At 37.8% G+C, this 20,394-nt stretch overlaps 1 protein-coding gene across 4 annotated transcripts in view; it reads left to right on the top strand.

Moving 5' to 3' along the window:
• Window positions 1-20,025, top strand: part of SENP6 (SUMO specific peptidase 6) — a 150,288-nt gene extending 130,263 nt beyond the window's left edge. For all 4 annotated transcript variants that reach the window (XM_054022714.1, XM_054022715.1, XM_054022716.1 and 1 more), the window contains 6 exons: window positions 4,487-4,926; window positions 8,259-8,362; window positions 11,835-11,923; window positions 15,362-15,430; window positions 15,525-15,675; window positions 19,094-20,025. In XM_054022714.1, the coding sequence (XP_053878689.1) occupies window positions 4,487-4,926; window positions 8,259-8,362; window positions 11,835-11,923; window positions 15,362-15,430; window positions 15,525-15,675; window positions 19,094-19,303 (1,063 nt within the window). In that variant the 3' untranslated portion in view covers window positions 19,304-20,025. The remainder of the gene's footprint in view (window positions 1-4,486; window positions 4,927-8,258; window positions 8,363-11,834; window positions 11,924-15,361; window positions 15,431-15,524; window positions 15,676-19,093) is intronic.
• Window positions 20,026-20,394: the final 369 nt, after the last annotated feature.

Raw genomic sequence — 20,394 nt, 5'->3', positions numbered from 1 at the left:
ATCCCCAGCACATGACTTTTTTGTCTCTGCCGTCTGCAAATATTTCATTGTTCCTTTTTGTATTTTCCGTGGCTTCTTTTTGCAGTTGTAGGCTTAATAAATTTGATTTGTGCCTTTTATTTCTGTGTTAAGTTGATCTATCAATCATACTTCAATTTACCTTCTATACATCACCATTTCACTAGTCCCTACCCTCCCTTATACAGACTCCTTCATTTAAAAAACTGATGAAGAAAAGCATATTTACTATATAAGGTGAAATTCACCATTAACAAAAGGAAAAAAATATTTAATAGCAGTAAATACCAACAGTTAGTATCATAGAACTGGAAGGGACCTCAAGAGGTCATCTAGTCCAGTCCCCTGCACTCAAGGCAAGACTAAGTATTATCTAGACCATCCCTGATAGGTGTTTGTCCAACCTCTTAAAATTCCCAATGATGGAGATTCCACCACCTCCCTACGCAATTTATTCCCGTGATTAACCACCCTGACAGGAAGGTTTTCCTAATGTCCAACCTAAACCGCCCTTGCTGCAATTTAAGATCATTGCTTCTTGTCCTATCCTCAGAAGTTAAGAAGAACAATTTTTCTCCCTTCTCCTTGTAACAACCTTTTATGTACTTGAAAACTGTTATCCTGTCCCCCATAAGTCTTCTCTTTTCCAGACTAAACAAACCCATTTCTTTTTTAGTCTTCCCTCATAGGTAATGTTTTCTAGACCTTTAATCATTTTTGTTGCTCTTCTCTGGACTGTCTCCAATTTGTCCACATCTTTTCTGAAATGTGGCGCCCAGAACTGGACACAATACTCCAGTTGAGGCCTAATCAGTGCGGAGTAGAGCCGAAGAATTACTTCTTGTGTCTTGCTTATAACACTCCTGCTAATACATCCCAGAAGGATGTTTGCTTTTTTTGCAACAGTGTTACACTGATGACTCATATTTAGCTTGTGATGCACTGACCCCCAAATCCTTTTCCACAGTACTCCTTCCCAGGCAGTCATTTCCCATTTTGTATGTGTGCAGCTGATTGCTCCTCCTTAATGGAGTACTTTGCATTTGTCTATATCGAATTTCATCCTATTTACTTCAGACTGTTTCTCCAGTTTGTCCAGATCATTTTGAATTTTAATCCAGTCTTCCAAAGCACTTGCAATCCCTCCCAGCTTGGTATTGTCCACAAACTTTATACGTGTACTTTCTATGCCATTATCTAAATCATCGATGAAGATATTGAACAGAACTGGACCCAGAACTGATCCCTGCGGGACCCCACTCGTTCTGCCCTTCCAGCATGACTGAACCACTGATAACTACTCTCTGGGAACGATTTTCCAATCAGTTATTTCTGTCTTTCAGGTTCCAGCATGTTCAATCCCCTACATCCTCCCATGTATTGGCAAAATATGAGCCCAAAGCATCTCTGATCTGATTTGCATACCTATTTCAAACAATGTTTGTGTAACTCTCAGCTTCAGATTGTGCTTCCCAGCTATGTTTGTAAGTGCTGGATGCTTTGTGGCCTCCTTACTGTATAGTCTGTTAAGCGCTTCCACCTGGCATTCACAGATGTGCAGAATACAACAAGCAGATATTAAAAAACCATGTTGCCAATTGTACTGTGATTGCATGTTAGACACTGCCATTTTGTGTTGAGCTTCCAAGTGCACAAGGATGATGAAAGCACTGAACTGGGACTCAGGAGATCTGGGTCCCAGCTCAGCCACAGCCTTTTTATATGACCTTAAGCAGCCATTTAATCTCTCTTGTCTCAATTTTCCATTTGTGAAATGAGTATTATAATAGTTTCCTACCTTTTTATAGTAGTGTTGCAGGGTAAAATTGTTTGAGAGCCATTCAGGTATTCTGGTGATGGTCATATACATGCTTATATAAACCATCCTGCACCTGCTGGATGTGTAGTTGAACCAACTTCTGTCTGCATTGGGGTATGTCTTTGTGACCCAGGTAAGGAGTGGGTTTGGAGGGTCACTGGAAAATCACTGTTGGGATAGAAATCCAGTTAATTTCAGTGATGTAGGAAGGGAAGTGTGTCCTTCAGTCTGTTCCTGAAAAGTGCAGAGTTTTTAAAAATTCTTGCATGATGTATAATGCCTGTCACCTCTGTTGAAAAACTAGGAACCAACTATGATGATCTAGTAAGACTTGCATCACCTAAGCTTTTTCCTTTAAAGTACTCCTGTTCTTGATGGAGTGGGCACAGAATGGACACTTCTTTTTTTTTTTCTTCTGTAACTGCAGCACAATTCAGGTGAACCAGTTACTCGGTTCTCTCAACGATCTCAGATATATTTGCTAGGTGATAAATTGCAGTGTAGAGATCCATTGCAACAGCATACACCGTGAACTTGCCAAACCAAACTGATGCCCGGGGTAATCACACTGATTTTTCTGTGGTCAGCAGAGCTCTTTCTGGTGGTCTGATGCCACATTTGTAAGGACTTGCTCCCCACAAAGGCACATAAAAGTTTTTGGTCTCTTACGAAGGTCTGTAGTCACTGCTGTTCATACCAGGTCTCAGACAACTCTGTATCATCATTCTGTGTCAGGGACCAAACTTAGTGCTCCACCTGGTTAGCTCCATCTTGAGGAACATTTACTCCAAGGACCAGGAAACACCTGGAGAATCCTTCACAATCATATAGGATAAATTCCAATAATTGCTCATCTTCTTTGACTCTACTTTATATGTTGGCAGTACAACTGAGTAGACCTCTGCTAGGCAGCCTGAGATGATTCACTTTTGTGGAGTTTCAGCCAAAAAGAGCAAACTCTAACTATTTGCTCTGGCCTTCATTTTGAGGATATGTCTTCTCAATTGCTGAGTTTCTGACTGAGTTGCTGAAATTTGACCATCTGCTTCCAGAAAGCCTTTTTGAAATCTCCCACAAGCCACTGTTTCAGGGAGTTTCTCCAGGAACTGTGGGATAAGTATACAGAAGACAGTTGAACTGCAATGGCTGAGTAGAGGACTGTGTGGACACAGGGCAGAATTGACCTCAGAACAGGATGGATGGTTTAGGCACAACTACTCTGATGCAATTTACAGCACTACAGTCTTACTGGTTCAGCTGCCAGTGGTTCAACTGTCCAGTGTAGAGACAGCCTAGAAATCAAAATTTGAAACTGATGTTATTTGCATTCAGATGCTAGTAAACAATCAGTCTGTTTATAGAGTTGGTGATAAAGTATACAGTTAACAACACACACAAACAACACTTGACAAATGCAATACTGGAATTTGGCATAGTATCTGCAAGTAAAAAAAACTTATGGTTGTGAATCTAGTTAGTGCTGGAAGGAATAAGAAATGGGGTAAAATGCAAAAGCACACATGTGTGATTTTTCTAAAAAAAAAAAAAAAAATTAGGAGCCTAAGTGCCATTGACTTTCAATGACACTTAGGCTTTCTGAGTGCCCAAGTCACTTTTTAAAATGGCCCTTAAGTGCCCTGGGAGTCTAAGTGCATTTGAAAATTTTACCCAACGTCAGTTATTTTCTTAGAGAAAGCCACTAGTTAAAACTCCTTAGCTATGGCTGCATCTGTATAAAGCACTGTTTGGCTTTGTTTTGTTTGTGTTACAATAGCTCCAGGAGAACTCAATCAGATCACCCCCAACTCCCCAATCTCTAATTTGCTGTCACTCCATGTGTGATTGTGTGGAGATGCAGGTTCTCAGTGAAACTTGTAATGGCAAAGGGATGAAACACCTATTGTGGGAGAAACTGGGGTTTGAATCTCACTTTACAAGATTTGTTTCTGAGTAGGTTGGTTGGTTGGTTTGTTTCCTCTCAGTTTTTTTGTTTTTGTTTTGGACACTGGAGTGGAAGAAGTGTAAACTCTCTTCCCCTATGGCTTTACACACTGGTGGTGGTGCTGGCAGCATTGTCCCCACTTCTTCTTCCTCTGTTCTTCCTCCACCAGAGGTTACATGGTATTGAAAGAGGTGTGTGGGATCATACTTATAATTAGAGGGTTTAGGGAGCTGGAGATTGTGGGCTGGCCATGCCAGCAACAGTCAAGACTGATTGACTGAACATGCAGGCTGGGCTGCAAGTACAGAATCTCCAGGGGAAAAAAAATGAGATGCAGTTGTAAAATATCAGCTCTGCAGTTAACAAACTAGTCCACACTGGAGGAGGAAAAAATAAGGAAACTTTATATATTTAAGCTTCAGAGGAGGAAAAGGAATATGAACAATGAGTGAAAGAAATATCCAGACAGTGTCCCTGCTTAACTAAACATATCCTATTAATGAGTTTGGTGGCTAGCTAAGTACATGGAATAATTCTGCCTTCGGAGAATGTTATGGATACTTAAAGCAAATCTGTTCAGGAAAGTGGAAAAACAAACCAACTCCCATCCCCAATACTCATTGCTAACTACAATTTTTGCCACTGTATTTTTGATAATTTTAAACATTAAATCAATATAAACTTACTAATTTATTTTTCTTTTGCAGTGCTCACTGGTTTTTAGCTGTCATCTGTTTTCCTGGTTTAGAAAAACCCAGATATGAACCAAATCCTCACTACCATGAAAGTGCACCAATGCAAATAAAAGCATCCTCTTCAGAGAGAGAGAGTAGCACTCCATCTCCTTTGCCAAATGAATTGGATTCGTCTTCACAAAGCTCTCCTTCCAAATCTACAGTAAAGAGAACACTGAACAAAAAACTTCCTGTAGCTTTAACTGACACAAACAGGGAAATGGAGGACAGTGAGTCACTATATTGTAGAAGAAGCCCTTGTAGGGGAAAAAGTGGAATTAAGAAAGTAAATCAAATAGACAGTGATTCAGAAGAACCTAGGACCGTGGAATCTGCATGTCATAAACTTGATCATAGGACTGCAGATGAGAATGGCATGCAGAGTGAATACACAACTGCTGTACAACCTATGGGTATGTACTTTTAAAATCTTTCGATTGCTTTAGGATGTAAGATTTCAGAGAGTTCATATTATCAGAAGAAAGGTATCTCAGCTGTGGGAACCTTGGTTCTTCTCTCCTGTACGTATGTAGTATTATACAATTTCACATACTTTTTTCTGCATTCAGTGCACAAGATGAACAACTCAGGAAATGAGGCTATTTAATTTTTGTATCCTACATCTATCAATGTGTATGGGCCTCTCCCCATACCTGCCTTACAACACATCATCTAATCCATGCATGAGTAAGAGATTCATTTCCTCATGAGCTTTCTGTGGTATTTAACACTTTTAAGCATTCGTGTGAATGCTTCACAAAGATGTATTTATCTTTACCATTTCACAGATGGGCACAGCCAGAAAGATGAAGGCCAGCATTTTCACTAATTTTTGGGTAGCACAGTGATTGGCTGACCAACTTGACGCTTCCAGCCTGACTTTTATCTGAGACTCCTGCAGTGGCAGGGAACGGATTAAGTGCACTGGGCCGGGCACTGTTGAACCAGAAATCTTTCTGGAGAGACTTTTGCTCTAGTGCCTCAAAGACTTATGTTATGATTAGTCCCATTGACTTCAACTGGATTACTCTCAGTGAGCAAGTTCAGCACCTGCATAAATCTTTGCAGAATGGGACCCTTGATCTTTCTGATAGTATTACAGAATTAGTGGATGGTCATAATATAGTAAACATTATGCAATTACATTTTAGTAAAGTTGTTAATACTGTCATGAAATATTACTCTAAAAAATAATGTAAATTGTCTTGGTTAGGAACATCTCAAAACATTCAGTTAGTTAGTTTCCAGAAATGGTAGTCATAAATGGGAATGTATTTGAATTGAGAGAGATGTCTAGTGAGGTAATACAGAGATCATGTTAGGTTTGATCTTCGTATGCAGTCTTAATTATGTGGATGAGGGAGTTTAACAGATGATTTAATTTTTGTAGGTTTCACAAGGAATATAAATTCGGTTATTCTATAAATATAAGTATGTATGAAACTTCAAAGTTTCATTAACATTTGATTGTATAAAACTTCAGTGCACAATTGCTGCAGTTGTATGGCTTTTTTCTGTTTCTTTCATTTACATTCTGTTCCAAGCAAGAGACTCTCTCAGCTCTTCTGTCAGCATCATAGTGGAAAGGGAAGAGGAGGAAGAAGGAAATGCGTCAAAATATATTACATATTTGATGCTTGTGAATTATTTCTTAAAGTTCGATTTAGACTTCTAAGGGCCTAAGACACTTTTGAATATGGGACTTAAGGGCCATAAGTCATGTAGGTGTTTTTGAAAATTGTACCCATGTTCTCAGAACTTAAATTTGGACGTGTGGTGGCTTTTTCTTTTTTACCTGAAGTTTTTAGCTTGCTTATGCAAAATATCTCCACCTTCAACCTTATTTAAAGGGAATACTATTTCAAAATAATCTACTAGTGGTAAAATTATAATGGCTGGTGAATGTAGTGGCTGCTAAAGTTAAGACTTCAAAACGATTTCTAGAATGACCCCATCTTCATATGCTGCTAACTTCCCTAATTTTAGCCTTTGTGCCTGAAATTTTCTATGCTCGATGTCTGCCTCAAAGTGAAACTTTTTTGAAAAGTTTGAACAAAATATGTATCGTCAAGTGTTATGAGAGGGAGAAGAAAATGCAGTTTTCCCACTATTTTGTTAGTTGTGATTTATGAGGTGGCTCACAGTTGCTAATCCTTTACACTTCAAATTTGACATCCATAACATTCGTTACATGCTTTGCCCAGTTGCTTTAATAATTCATAAGATGATGGAATTACAATAGAACCTGAGAGTTATGAACACCAGAGTTACGAACTGACCAGTCAACCACACACCTCATTTGGAACTGGAAGTACATAATCAGGCAGCAGCAGAGACCAAAAAAAACAATTACAATACTGTGTTAAACTGCTAAAAAAATAAAATAAAGGGAAAGCAGCATTTTTCTTTTGCATAGAAATGTTTCAAAGCTATATTAAGTCAGTGTTCAGAGTAAACTTTTGAAAGAACAACTGTAACGTTTTGTTCAGAGGTATGAACACCCTCCATTCCTGAGGTGTTTGTAACTCTGAGGTTCTACTGTATGTTCTAATATCCTTTTCCTCCTTACTCCCCAGGTATCTGTGCCATAGAAAAGTCATATTTTAAACTATTAAGTTAAACCCCTAGATACACTAGGCATAGGTGAACAGCTATTTAAATGCATAGCTGTGTTTCCAGCTCCAGTTTATCACCAGTCTCGTGATAGTCTCATTCAATCTTATTTCCAGCAGGTGGGGCTTTAAGAAAAATATCAACTATCAGCTCTTTTTTTTTTTTTTTTAAATGAATGTTTCCAGTACTTTATCGTACAGAGAAGTTTGAAAACATGAAACAAGGCTCAGAAACAAGAAGACAAATAAAAAGAAACTCATATATATTTAACGTGTGTGTGTGTGTGTGTGTATATCTATATACAAAATATGAGATTTTAAAACAAATCTCATTTATTTGAAGGCCTGTCCCATGACTTTTGAATGCATAGGGTTGGCAGCTATAGCATAGTGAAAAAACCTAGTTTTATGAATTGCTCCAACTCAGTCATACCAACATTTGTGGGGGAGGGAACAGATTCTGTAAAAATAAACCCCCACTTTCTGTTGCTGCTTTCATCTTTAAAATACCCATTTGGGTTAAGGGAGTGAGTCTTGACCTGTACTTCTAGGCAAATTACTTCAAAACTATGCCTTAGTTAAGTCATGTGTAAAATAGGACCAATAATGTTTTAACTCACTCTTGGCAAGTGCTTTGAATCCTACCAAAGAAAAAGGACTTTAAGTACAAAGTATTACTAGTCTTGTTTTGATAGATGCAAGAAGTAAAGCACAGAAAGGGTAACTCGTTTGTGTGGGAAAACATTGAGTACATTAGGCAAAGGTTTCATGGAGAAGAACTGAGCTGTAATGCTGTGATCAAGCAACAAGTCACATAATGTCTCTGCTTTCTCATCTGTAACATTGGTATATTTATTTCCTACTTCACAAGGGCTCTGAGACTAGTGTTTGTAAAGTTCCTTTGGAAATGTAAAGCTTTCAGGAAGTAACTTGCAACACAGAATTTTGCTAATGGCATAAACACATGTAGCTTAGTTTCACTAGTTATCGTTTTGGTCTAGGTCTAAAGATTTCAAATGCAAAACACTTTCTGAAATGCTATTTGTGAGAAACACTTCACTTAGTCCATTAGAGGTTATAAAAATGATGTTGTATTTGATTTTTAAATGTATGGCTATCTGTGTTTAATACAGATGGCTTGCACAAAATCAGGCTGAACTATAGCGAAGACTCCACTGATGGCAGTAAACTAAATGAAGATGAGCTTATAGATTTTTCTGAAGATCAAGATAACCAGGTAAAGAATTTAATAATGTTGCTTAGGTGATTCATAGATTCTAGGACTGGAAGGGACCTCAAGAGGTCATCGAGTCCAGTCCCCTGCCCGCATGGCAAGACCAAATACTGTCTAGACCATCCCTGATAGACATTTATCTAACCTACTCTTAAATATCTCCAGAGATGGAGATTCCACAACCTCCCTAGGCAATTTATTCCAGTGTTTAACCACCCTGACAATTAGGAACTTTTTCCTAATGTCCAACCTAGGCCTCCCTTGCTGCAGTTTAAGCCCATTGCTTCTTGTTCTATTCTTAGAGGCTAAGGTGAACAAGTTTTCTCCCTCCTCCTTATGACACCCGTTTAGACACCTGAAAACTGCTATCATGTCCCTTCTGTCTTCCTTTTCCAAATTAAACAAACCCAATTCTTTCAGCCTTCCTTCATAGGTCATGTTCTCAAGACCTTTAATCATTCTTGTTGCTCTTCTCTGGACCCTTTCCAATTTCTCCACATCTTTCTTGAAATGCGGTGCCCAGAACTGGACACAATACTCCAGCTGAGGCCTAACCAGACCAGAGTAGAGCAGAAGAATGAGTTCTCGTGTCTTGCTCACAACACACCTGTTAATACATCCCAGAATCATGTTTGCTTTTTTTGCACCAGCATCACACTGTTGACTCATATTTAGCTTGTGGTCCACTATAACCCCTAGATCCCTTTCTGCCGTACTCCTTCCTAGACAGTCTCTTCCCATTCTGTATGTGTGAAACTGATTTTTTTTTCCTAAGCACTTTGCATTTGTCTTTGTTAAACTTCATCCTGTTTACCTCAGACCATTTCTCCAATTTGTCCAGATCATTTTGAATTATGACCCTGTCCTCCAAAGCAGTTGCAATCCCTCCCAGTTTGGTATCATCCGCAAACTTAATAAGCGTACTTTCTATGCCAATATCTAAGTTGTTAATGAAGATATTGAACAGAGACGGTCCCAAAACAGACCCCTGCGGAACCCCACTCGTTATGCCTTTCCAGCAGGATTGGGAACCATTAATAACAACTCTCTGAGTACAGTTATCCAGCCAGTTATGCACCCACCTTATAGTAGCCCCATCTAAATTTTATTTGCCTAGTTTATTGATAAGAATATCATGCGAGACCATATCAAATGCCTTACTAAAGTCTAGGTATACCACATCCACAGCTTCTCCCTTATCCACAAGACTCGTTATCCTATCAAAGAAAGCTATCAGATTGGTTTGACATGATTTGTTCTTTACAAATCCATGCTGGCTGTTCCCTATCACCTTACCACCTTCCAAGTGTTTGCAGATGATTTCCTTAATTACTTGCTCCATTATCTTCCCTGGCACAGACGTTAAACTAACTGGTCTGTAGTTTCCTGGGTTGTTTTTATTTCTCTTTTTATAGATGGGCACTATATTTGCCCTTTTCCAGTCTTCTGGAATCTCTCCCGTCTCCCATGATTTTCCAAAGATAATAGCTAGAGGCTCAGATACCTCCTCTATTAGCTCCTTGCATATTCTAGGATGCATTTCATCAGGCCCTGGTGACTTGCAGGCATCTAACTTTTCTAAATGATTTTTAACTTGTTCTTTTTTAATTTTATCTGCTAAACCTACCCCCTTCCCATTAGCATTCACTATGTTAGGCATTCCTTCAGACTTCTCGGTGAAGAATGTGTACTATTGTTCCCCTTCTGAAGAATAAAAATCAGATTGTATGTATGAAGAGTGTTTTTAAAAGCAGTATGCAGATAGTAAATTATGTATTGTGTGAAACCTAGATTTGACATTTGTAACATTAAAACCTAGAGCATTTGTTGCTCAGTATTAGAATTATACTTGCATTTTAGCTGCTAGAAGATTAACAATATCCTTTTTCACGAAATTAGCTCAGTAAGAATCTGCTGTACAGATCATGCACTATGCTTTGTGCAGTTTTGCTTATTGACCATGGAGTATAATGATTTAGCTGAGGTTTAAGAGATCAGTGACTAGTACTTTCCCTCAGTTCCTCTGCTTCTGTCTTCATAGCAGGTCCTGGAACCATCCACTCTCTGTTCTTTAAATGCCATTCCTTGGCAATAGACAGAATTTGTAGGTAGATGTTAGTATTTTTTTTTTTAATTAATTAAATTTAAATTGGGGTTTTTGTCTAGGTTTGTCGTCTTTCACTCTCCACTCCCAAATCAGAGGATCGGAAGAAAACATTGGGATTTAAAAAATGTGGAGTCTTAGTGGAAAATGTCCTTTACAAACCCATTGTAGGCCCACTGCTTTGAGATCCTGGGAGGGAGGGCATTCTTCCGGGGCCTGTAAAGGCTGTATTGTCCTTAGGGAAGGTGTATACAAAGTTATCCTCCCTTAAGAGGCCGTCAGAACTGAACCAGTGCCAGTGCAGGTCTTCACATCTGAAATCAAAGGATCAGAGACCCTCAAATCCTTTCACATAAGTAATAGGAGTCTTCTGTTCTACCATTTATCTCCCTCTCCAAAAAAGAGACTGAGTACATCACACCTTGGGATTGGAGTTTTGTTAAGCAGCATTCTTCCTACCGAGCCCAGGATACTGAATAATCTTTTTCAAGGTTTGCATTTGTGGGTTTTTTTTGTGGTCAAAACCTCATATCTGGGCTGAAACCTAAACTACTGTTGCAGATAGACTAAACTCATCTCTCCCAGTTCATGATGGTGCCGTGGTCTGCTTTAAGCCTTCCCCCAAATAGACTCCTTATTGTCTTTTCTCTGGCACTCCCTAAATCCTCAATGAAAAGGAAACCTTTGCTGGGAGCAGATGACTGAGAGGCCCGTAAGACGGATGGGCAGAGAGTCTGAGTTGGGGTTAGTGGAGGGAGGCAGTCAGGAGAATGGTGTAGGCAGTCTTGGCCTCAGTCCCTGCATTTTGGGAGGAGAAGGGGGTATGTTGAATCTTCTTGTTGCAGCAGCAGCTCAGGATTCAGCCTGGATTTGAAGTTACCATTCACATCTATCAGAATTTTCCAGAATTGGAATAGAAACAGGTAAGTTGAGCTAAAATATATAGAGGCTGACTGCAATAGAAACCTTTAAGAAGGCACAGCCATAGGTGAAATGTGCATGACACTGATGCCAGAGAACAGCCATCTAAATTCTCCCTCAACTTGGGAACACATTGCATTGTGAGTTGGCTAGTTCCCTCCAAAAGATTTTCAAATAATTTTGCTGTACTTTTTTCTTTTGTTTTTTGAAAAGCCGTCTCCCAATCCTGGTAGGTTTGCTGAGTCTCCTCAATAGGAAATTGACAAGGAGTAATGTTAGCTGAAAGTTTGAGGATGCAAAAATTACTGTTAATTTGTGGGAGTAAAGTATGCTAAATTTGAGTTCCCTGTCTTAAGTAAATACTATAAATATAATAAGTAAAATTTGTATTTGCATTCCATTTAAAAAGCAGTCAGCCTATAAACTCCCACAAATATTTTGTTTTTGTAGGAAGACAGCAGCGATGATGGAGGTCTTGTAGATGATAACTGTAATTCAGAGTTGGGACAGTGGCATCTGAAGCCTAATATCTGCATACAGTAAGTATAGAGATATATTGATTAGAACGAGCTTCAGACTAATACAATGTAAAACAGAATGACAGCACTAAGAGGGTGTCACTCAGACTTTATAAGATGCTGCTAACATACTGTTTATATGTTTAGAGGTTTCTATATTTTGCAGTATAATCTCGTTTTAGGATTTTGTGTAGAACTCCTTATGCATTGAAAATAGATATTCCCTTTTGGTTTGCTAAGGTTGAAAGACTTGCTTTTACAAGCATCTGAAGATATTTTTATTCTAATAAAGCTGCTGTTCTTAGTGACTTAATATTTAGGCTCCAATTCAGCAAACTACTTAAGCGTGTACTTAAGTTCCATCCCTATTTAGCAAAATACATAGGAAATTCCTTACAATTCAACATGTGCCTAAATAGATGTTGAATTAAGGCATTAGTTGTGGGCATCTCAAATTAGCAGGGGAGAATGGGACAGATATTAAATAATATAAAGCTAAAATATGTATACAGTCTCCATTTCTTGCCAAAAAAATATTGGGCAGTTGTCCTCTTTCTTGCACCTCTTTCCCTGACTTACCCGTTAGGTGTATTTCCTTTGCTTTGTTCAGAACAGTCACAACAGAAAATCTGTTACTTCTGTAATTGCTTTTTGCTTAAAACATTTTTCTATTGCAAACATGAGAACTGGATTCCAAGAACCAGAAAGCTATGAAAAAGCAAATTTATTGCCTATCACTAGCTTTAGTAGTTCACATTTTAAGTGATAAAAATGTAGGCTTCTAAAGTCATAAATATTTTTTAATTAGCATTGATGCCTTTACAGCTTCCCTTCTATTCTTTCTCTACCTTTTAATCCTATTTTTCCTTCCTCGTTTTTCCTTTGTGTTATATTATATAATACAAGAAGGAAAAAAATGCAAGTATGTTATAATATTATAATATAAAGCTTACAGTAACAAATACATAATGGTTTAATGCATGTGTATCATCCATAATTAATTATGTTTTATGCCCTATTTATAACAGCAGAAATAAACCTAACTTGTGAGATCTAAGAATATCACAGCTTGAAGTGCAAAGGCTTCAAGTTATGGTTTGAAATGAAATACCCCATGCAGATGGTGATTGCCCCCCTTTGACACTGCTCCCACCCAAAATAAAAAGGCTTAATGTGCCATGGATTACCTTTAGCACTTTGAACTCTAGTCTGTCTGTAGAAATGGACACATCACTTTATAAGCCATAAACTCTTTAATATCGTCACACATAACCATAAGGTCCCTTTTACTAACAAGATCCTCAGTGTCCTGTCAAAATCTTGATTTAACAACAACAAAAATAATGTTGGGGTTTCATTTCTTCATTAATTTAAAATGCACCTCTTCCCTGAAACAATATTTTAATATTTAAAAACCCATTGCTTGTGTAAGTAATATACCTTGTTTCGAAGTTTAAAGGCTGTGCAATTCAAAATTTTTTACAATTACTAGGCTAACATTTTTATTTTTACTATAAACATGGTTAAATATTTCCATTCTACTTTGAAAAGTAATTACTTGCAGTAGCATCATCTATAAACGTATAAGACAGGGGTCCGCAACCTTTCAGAAGTGGTGTGCCGAGTCTTCATTTATTCACTCAAATTTAAGGTTTCGCGTGCCACTAATACATTTTAATGTTTTTAGAAGATCTCTTTCTGTAAGTCTGTAATATATAACTAAACTCCTGTTTGTATGTAAAGTAAATAAGGTTTTTAAAATGTTTAAGAAGCTTCATTTAAAATTAAATTAAAATGCAGAGCCGCCCCCCCCCCACCCCCCCCGGACGGTGGCCAGGACCTGGGCAGTGTGAGCGTCACTGAAAATCAGCTTGTGTGCCACCTTTGGCCACGTTCCATAGGTTGCCTACCCCTGGTATAAGATGTAGTACAAAACAATTTTTGCAGTATCTGAACATTGCATTTGTTTTCTGTTGTTGGGAGTAGGCTGTTCATTTGGGTGCATGAAAACAAGAACAAGTTGTCTCCACTGTTAGCAGTGATAAGTATACGAACAAGTAGCAAATATTAGTGCAATCTAACTTTTTCAAAAGGTGTTTTGCCTGATTTTTTTTTTTTTTTATGACTTTTCTTTTGCTTCAACTTTTACTGCCAGTGGTTGGAAAGTTCTGGAAACTAAATGCTCATGCAAAACTTTTTTTCTGTGTTAGGTTCACTGAGTAAGTGGAAGAGGTAGTTAGGTTTTTTCCCCCAAATATGGGAAACGTGTGTTTGGTTTTTTTTTTTTTTTGTTTTTTGTTTGGTTTTTTTTTAAGTGTAGACATTTGTTGTGCCATTGTACTGACTTACAACTTAAAGCAGTATATGAGTTTCTGAAATATTTGTTTATATTCCTTATAAAAAAGAGGACATTGTCATTTTGATACTGACTATATATAACTCTATATTAAATCATTAACTGTATTTCTGTTGCAGTTATCTGACAATGTGTACTCTACATTTTCTTCATTGTTTTGTTTGCTGTTTTCGTAAAGGGACATTGTCAACTTGAAATCTAGTCAATTTAAAAAAAAAAAAAGTTTAGTAGTATAAGAGATGGAATCTCGGGAATTTACAAGTGCATTTTATTTTAAATGTCCTCCTTTTCCCTATTGCTGTGTGAAAGACCCACACAAAAAACAAAATTGATGAAGGCCTAATCCAGCTAAGTGTTTAAGCACATGCCTCATTTCCAGGATGCCATTAATTTCAATGGGAATTGTCACATAATTAAAGTTAAGTACATGCTTAAGATCTGGTAGAGCACTTAAATAACTGTACAAGAAGATCAAGGGCACTCACTGTACTCCCAGTTTTGTCAAATGCTCAGAGTTACGCATTGGAAGAATAGAGTAAGTTTTCTCTAATCTTTCAATGAGAGTATCTTTAGATCTTATGTGTAACAAAGGGTATGTCTACACTGCAAAGAAAAACCCGTGGCACTGAGTCTCAGAGCCTGGGTCAATTTACTCAGGCTAGAAATAGCAGTGTAGACATTCCTGCTTGGGTTTGAGCCTGGGCTGTGAAACCTAGCGAGAGGGAAGAGTCTCGGAGCCTGGGTTCAGCCTGAGCAGTAGCATCTACACTGCTATTTCTAGCCCCACAGCTCAAGACCTGCAAGCCTGAGTCAGTTGACCCAAGCTTTGAGACTCAGTGTAATAGGTTTCTCTTTGCAGTGTAGACCTAGCTAATAAGTAAATAATTTTCAGACACAATGTGATCCTTTAAAATTTACATTTTTAAATAGCCACTAAAGCTTTCTGGACTTAGTGAAATGTTAAATCTAGAGATAACTTATTTTGCACTTATACTGACTTCAAAACAAGTTGTAATACAACTTTTTGTGCTTTTCTAATTGTTATAAAATGCTTAGTACTTCCCAGAGTGTAAAAAAACAAACAAACTTTTTCTCATTCATAGACCCTGCATTCTGCTTATGGACTCCCTGAGAGGCCCTTCCAGGTCAAATGTTGTGAAAATACTAAGGGAGTAAGTTCTAAACCTGGAATTCCATTTTTTTCAAAAGTTTTAACATTCCATAAGGATAAAAATAGTCTTGATTTCTGTACACCTTTTGTCACAGATATTTGGAAGTAGAATGGGAAGTCAGGAAAGGTAGTAAAAGAAGTTTCTCCAAAGATGTCATGAAAGGCTCCAATCCAAAAGTGCCACAACAGAACAACTTCAGTGATTGTGGAGTGTATGTACTGCAATATGTGGAGAGCTTTTTTGAGGTAAGTTTACTTGCTTCTGTCATGGTATTTATTTTGTATCCTGCATTAGTCAAGTAAAACTTAGTTTAAAGAATGGGAAGCATTCCAGTGCAACAGGATTTATGGGTGTAGTAAAATAAGTTTGCAAGATGAAACAAATCCATTCTGGAAAAGACAATAGTTCTCATATTTAATGATCACACAGAAAAAGTGTCACAACATACAATTTAGAAGATATGGATGTTTCTGAGGAAAACATTAAGAAAAATGATGTTTTCCATTGCTGCACACAGTGCAAACATATTTTTAAATTATGCCTTCAGCAACGCAATTTTAAGTGAGCCTTGTAATCAATTCAGCTTTAAACACAGAAAAAGCTTCTATTAACATTTTGACAACCTAGTAAGTATATCTAATTCTTGAGGGTTTTTTCTTCCAGTAATCCAGGAAATAGGGTTTTGAATATACTCAGTTACTGTAAACTTCTCTCATTGGACTTCTCACTACACTAGAATTTAAGAAGCTCAGCCACCTGGATGTGCAGTTAAATTACTGAATTGTTACCAGATAAGAACCAAATCCTTGTTGCATTGAAATAAAACAGTATAACTCCCATGATTTCCATAGGACCAGAATTTGACTTTGATAAGCTTCTCTTTTAACTTTCTTACATATTTTATTACTTTTACCTTCAAATTAGAACCTAATGCACACTTCCATGTGAACTAACCTGAGGAACATGGCAGGCAAGAACTGTCTTCATGATATATTCCCTCTTTGCATGAATCTGCAGTCATGAGGTACTAGAGGTTCCAATTCTTCATATGGTGAAGGAGTTAAGAGGCAACCAAGTTCTGTAATCATTTTCAGCTCACTCACCCTGCAGAATAGTTCCTAAATTACTGCAGACTGAGTCTTTCACCCTATCTGGTCTGTCAACATGATTAAAGAAATTGTCAGTCAGGGATGCTCCTTGCCTCTGGCATATCCCCTGTGAGCCACATTATACTGCAGGAAATAACATATGGGGGAGAATTTGGCTCTTAATCTTGTATTAGATGCACAGTCATTGGATTATTTATCAACTCAAAAATATTCAGTCAGTTTTGGTTACTAATATATTTGAAAATTACAGAAAAGTCCCAATAATTGTTTCAGCTACCAGGCAAATAGCAGAAATTAAAAAAAAAAAAAAAAAAAAAAAAAAAGTGGTGTTTAAGGTAAAGCAGGGGCCACAACTGTTACTAAAAAAAGTGAAGAAAAAGAAATAGAGGAAGGGAAGCAGCTACAGAATGTTATTTCTTGTACTTTTTTCCTTAGACATGGATTTATTTAAAATACATCTCTACTCATATTTAAAAACCTAACCTATATGTTTTGAAAGTAAAACAGCTTTGACCGACAAATACAATAATTAGGAAACATAAGAGATGTCTCTTTCTTATCATGCTAAAAAGTAATTACCATATATACTCGTTCATAAGCCGAATTTTTTTAGTAAAAAAGGAAAGCCCCAGAGAAGGGGGTCGGCTTATGAACGGGTATAGAGCCCCTCTCCCCAACAGAGAGAGCAAGAGAGAGGCAGCACAGCCAGAAGGGAAGAGGCGGGGCCAGAGTCTCTCCGCTTTTGGCCACGCTGCTTCCCGGGGCTGCAGCTGTACCACTCGGCCTTGCCCCCCAAAGCAGGCTGTGGCCGCACCACCCAGCGTGCCGGAGCATGCTGCAGCCGTGCCGCCCGGCCCAGCCCGCTGGAACATACTGCGGCCGCGCTGCCAGGTCTGGCCTGCTGGAGCAGGCTGCAGCCATGCTGCCCAGCCTGCCAGAGCAGCTCCATCCAGGTCAGAGACATCCTCCCCAGATAAGGTGGGAAGGGATGGGATGGGATGGGGAGAGTGTGGGGGTCCCAGGCTAGGGGTGGGGTCATGTGGGGAGTGGTCATAGGTTACTCCCCTGACCCCCAGATTCTCCCCCTCAAAAACAATTTCCCCACCAGTTGCTGTCCTGGCCTGTCAGGGTAAGCAGCTGGCGCGACGGGACACTTTGTTTACTTAGATTTACCTCCGTGCCTGCGGACACTTGAGGTAAACAAACTATCTCGGCCCACCAGCAGCTTATCCTGATGGCCCAGGAGCCAAAGTTTGCTGACCCCTGAATTATAGAGTCGGCTTATGAACAGGTTATAAAAAATTTCCATTTTTACTTATCCATCCTGAGGGGGTTGGCTTATAATCAAACCAGCTTATGATCGCGTATATACGGTACAATTGACCATACATTAATCTAACTGAAGGTAGCTATGTCAGTCCCAGGATATTAGATACACAAGGTGGGTGAGGTAACATCTTTTATTGGACCAACTTCTGTTGGTGAAAGGGATTTCAAGATTTTTATATTTGTGAGTTCTAGAATGTGCCATGGAAACCTGCAGTAGTCTATAAATGTTTTATAGTAATCGTTGTAATTTGGTCAGATCCCTTAAAACATAATCACTCAGCACAGTAAAATGTGTGGATGATACATCTCCAATGAGAAAAGAATGATGCTGTAAGAAGTGATGCTGGTGACTAAATAGGATAATATCCTTTTCTCTGATCTGTTTAAAGCAGTGCCCAGCAAGGTGGTAAGGAGTGCTGTGCTGCTGAAGGCACTGCTTTTCAGATGAAATGTAAAATTGAAGTTCCTGACTAATTGTGGTCATTAAAGACACTTACATGAGTAGGGGTATTAACCCAAACGTCATGATCAGATTCCAGTTTGGGTTATTACATTCAGGCTACCAAAATTTTCCATAAAAATGGTAAGATGGTTTTCTTTTTGTTCTAAATCATTAGTGTTGTTTTTACAGTACTAACATGTGAAAGCAAGGTCTGCGTGTCCAAAAGATTTTGCAGTCTAAATAAAATATTTGTGCAACTTTTGTGTTAATTCAGTCATACTGCTTTGGTTAAACATTAGTGTATGTCAGGTTACTCCATGATTTATTTGAATTTAGGGGGGAGTGTAAAACAAAAATAGAAGTCCATTCCCTGATGCCTGGAGGGGAAGGAGGAAGGAATGTATCTTTTCATTGATGGGTGGAGTGATTCCTATATCAAATTATCTGTAAAGTGGTTTGAGATCTTTTTGGATGGAAGGCACTATTTTACATTTATAAATAGCTTTATGTCATTTCTACTTTCTAAAGTTTCTATAAAATTTAAGCATTTAATAACCAGTATCAATCATCTTGCAGATCATGTGGGAAAACATTTAATGGTAGTCAAATATGACTTTGAAAAATCTAGTTCCCCAAGATGATTACAGAGATTCCCTTGTTAGTCACTACAGAGCGAGAGAATGTTTTGGTGACAATTCCAGATTCTCAATTGCATTGTCTTGTGTTTAATATCACTGTATTGTATAAAGATTATGTTATAATACTCATCTGAACTCTTTCCAGAATCCCATTCTCAATTTTGAGCTACCAATGAACTTAACAGACTGGTTTCCACGCCCGAGAATGAAAACTAAACGAGAAGAAATACGAAACATAATCCTGAAATTGCAGGAACAGCAGAACAAAGAAAAGAAGGGACAGAAAGACCTACGTTCACCAGAAGGATCTCTGCAGGAAGCAACAGAACAATTTATCAACAGTAGCTCAGACTAAATATTATGTCTGTTGCATGTTAGCTCTGCAGTCAAAAACTGAAATATATTTTACCTTTGTCTGCCCAGACTAAAGAATTGGAGTATTCTCTGCTCAAAAGTTATTTGGGAATGTTAATGCCTGTAAAAATGTGTGTCATAAAAGGAATACATTCCCAAAAAGATATGTATTAAGTAAACAAGTTTGTACATATGTTAATGAGGCCAACTTTTTCAGCATTTGTAATTAATTTTTTTTCACTTGTTAGGAAGCTTTTGTTATGTATTTCTGTTAATAGAACTTAAATAGCTACTTCTAAACATAAAGCAAATAAAGAAAATATTTATAGGATGAAATGGTTAACTTTTTCTTTTTCAGTAAAATTGTCATGTAACACATAGGGGATGACCTGGTAGCAAGATAATTAATTCATATTGTGACCTTTACATTTGCCCTTACAAGATTATTCTGCTTGATATACAAACAATGAGTACGTGTCAAAATGCACTGTGACCTCAGAGAGGGTAATTCACATGTTCACATACAGTATCCAAATGTAAGCAATGTAATTGTTAAATGGGAATGCTTCAGATTTTGGGTCATGAGAAGATATGCATTGCTGTTTAAAAAAAGAAGAAAACACAGTTGCTCTTTGATCAGAGATTACTACTCAAGCAGTATTATAACAGTTTCAAATAAAGTGATCTTGAGTGATACTATTAAATCATATTTTGTGAATCCCAGATGTTGTACAGTTGTATTTTGAAAGTTCCCTCACTATAAAATTGTATTTTGGTAAGTGTACTTGGATAGCAGATTGCCCACATTACATTTTCTATGTTACAATTCTGAATGTCACATTCATATGTGCTTTATCTAAGTAATGAACATTTACAAATGTATGATTACTATTTTTTGTAATGTCCACACCAAAAAAACCAAAATATCAGTGTTCATTGCTTGCTTATTTGTTTATTCTTGATTCTAGGTAGCATCAAACTAAGCTGTTGGAAATAATTTATTTGGATATTTTCACAGTGTAATCTGATTTTAAACAATATAAAAACACAGCCTTATAAAGCCAGCATTTCTTGTAGTACAGAACGAAGCCA

This window comes from Malaclemys terrapin, chromosome 3 (genome assembly GCF_027887155.1).
Source record: "Malaclemys terrapin pileata isolate rMalTer1 chromosome 3, rMalTer1.hap1, whole genome shotgun sequence".
NCBI classification, from domain to species: domain Eukaryota; kingdom Metazoa; phylum Chordata; order Testudines; family Emydidae; genus Malaclemys; species Malaclemys terrapin.
Note: the sequence above shows the minus strand (reverse complement) of the source record. Positions and strands in the feature narration are given on the sequence as shown.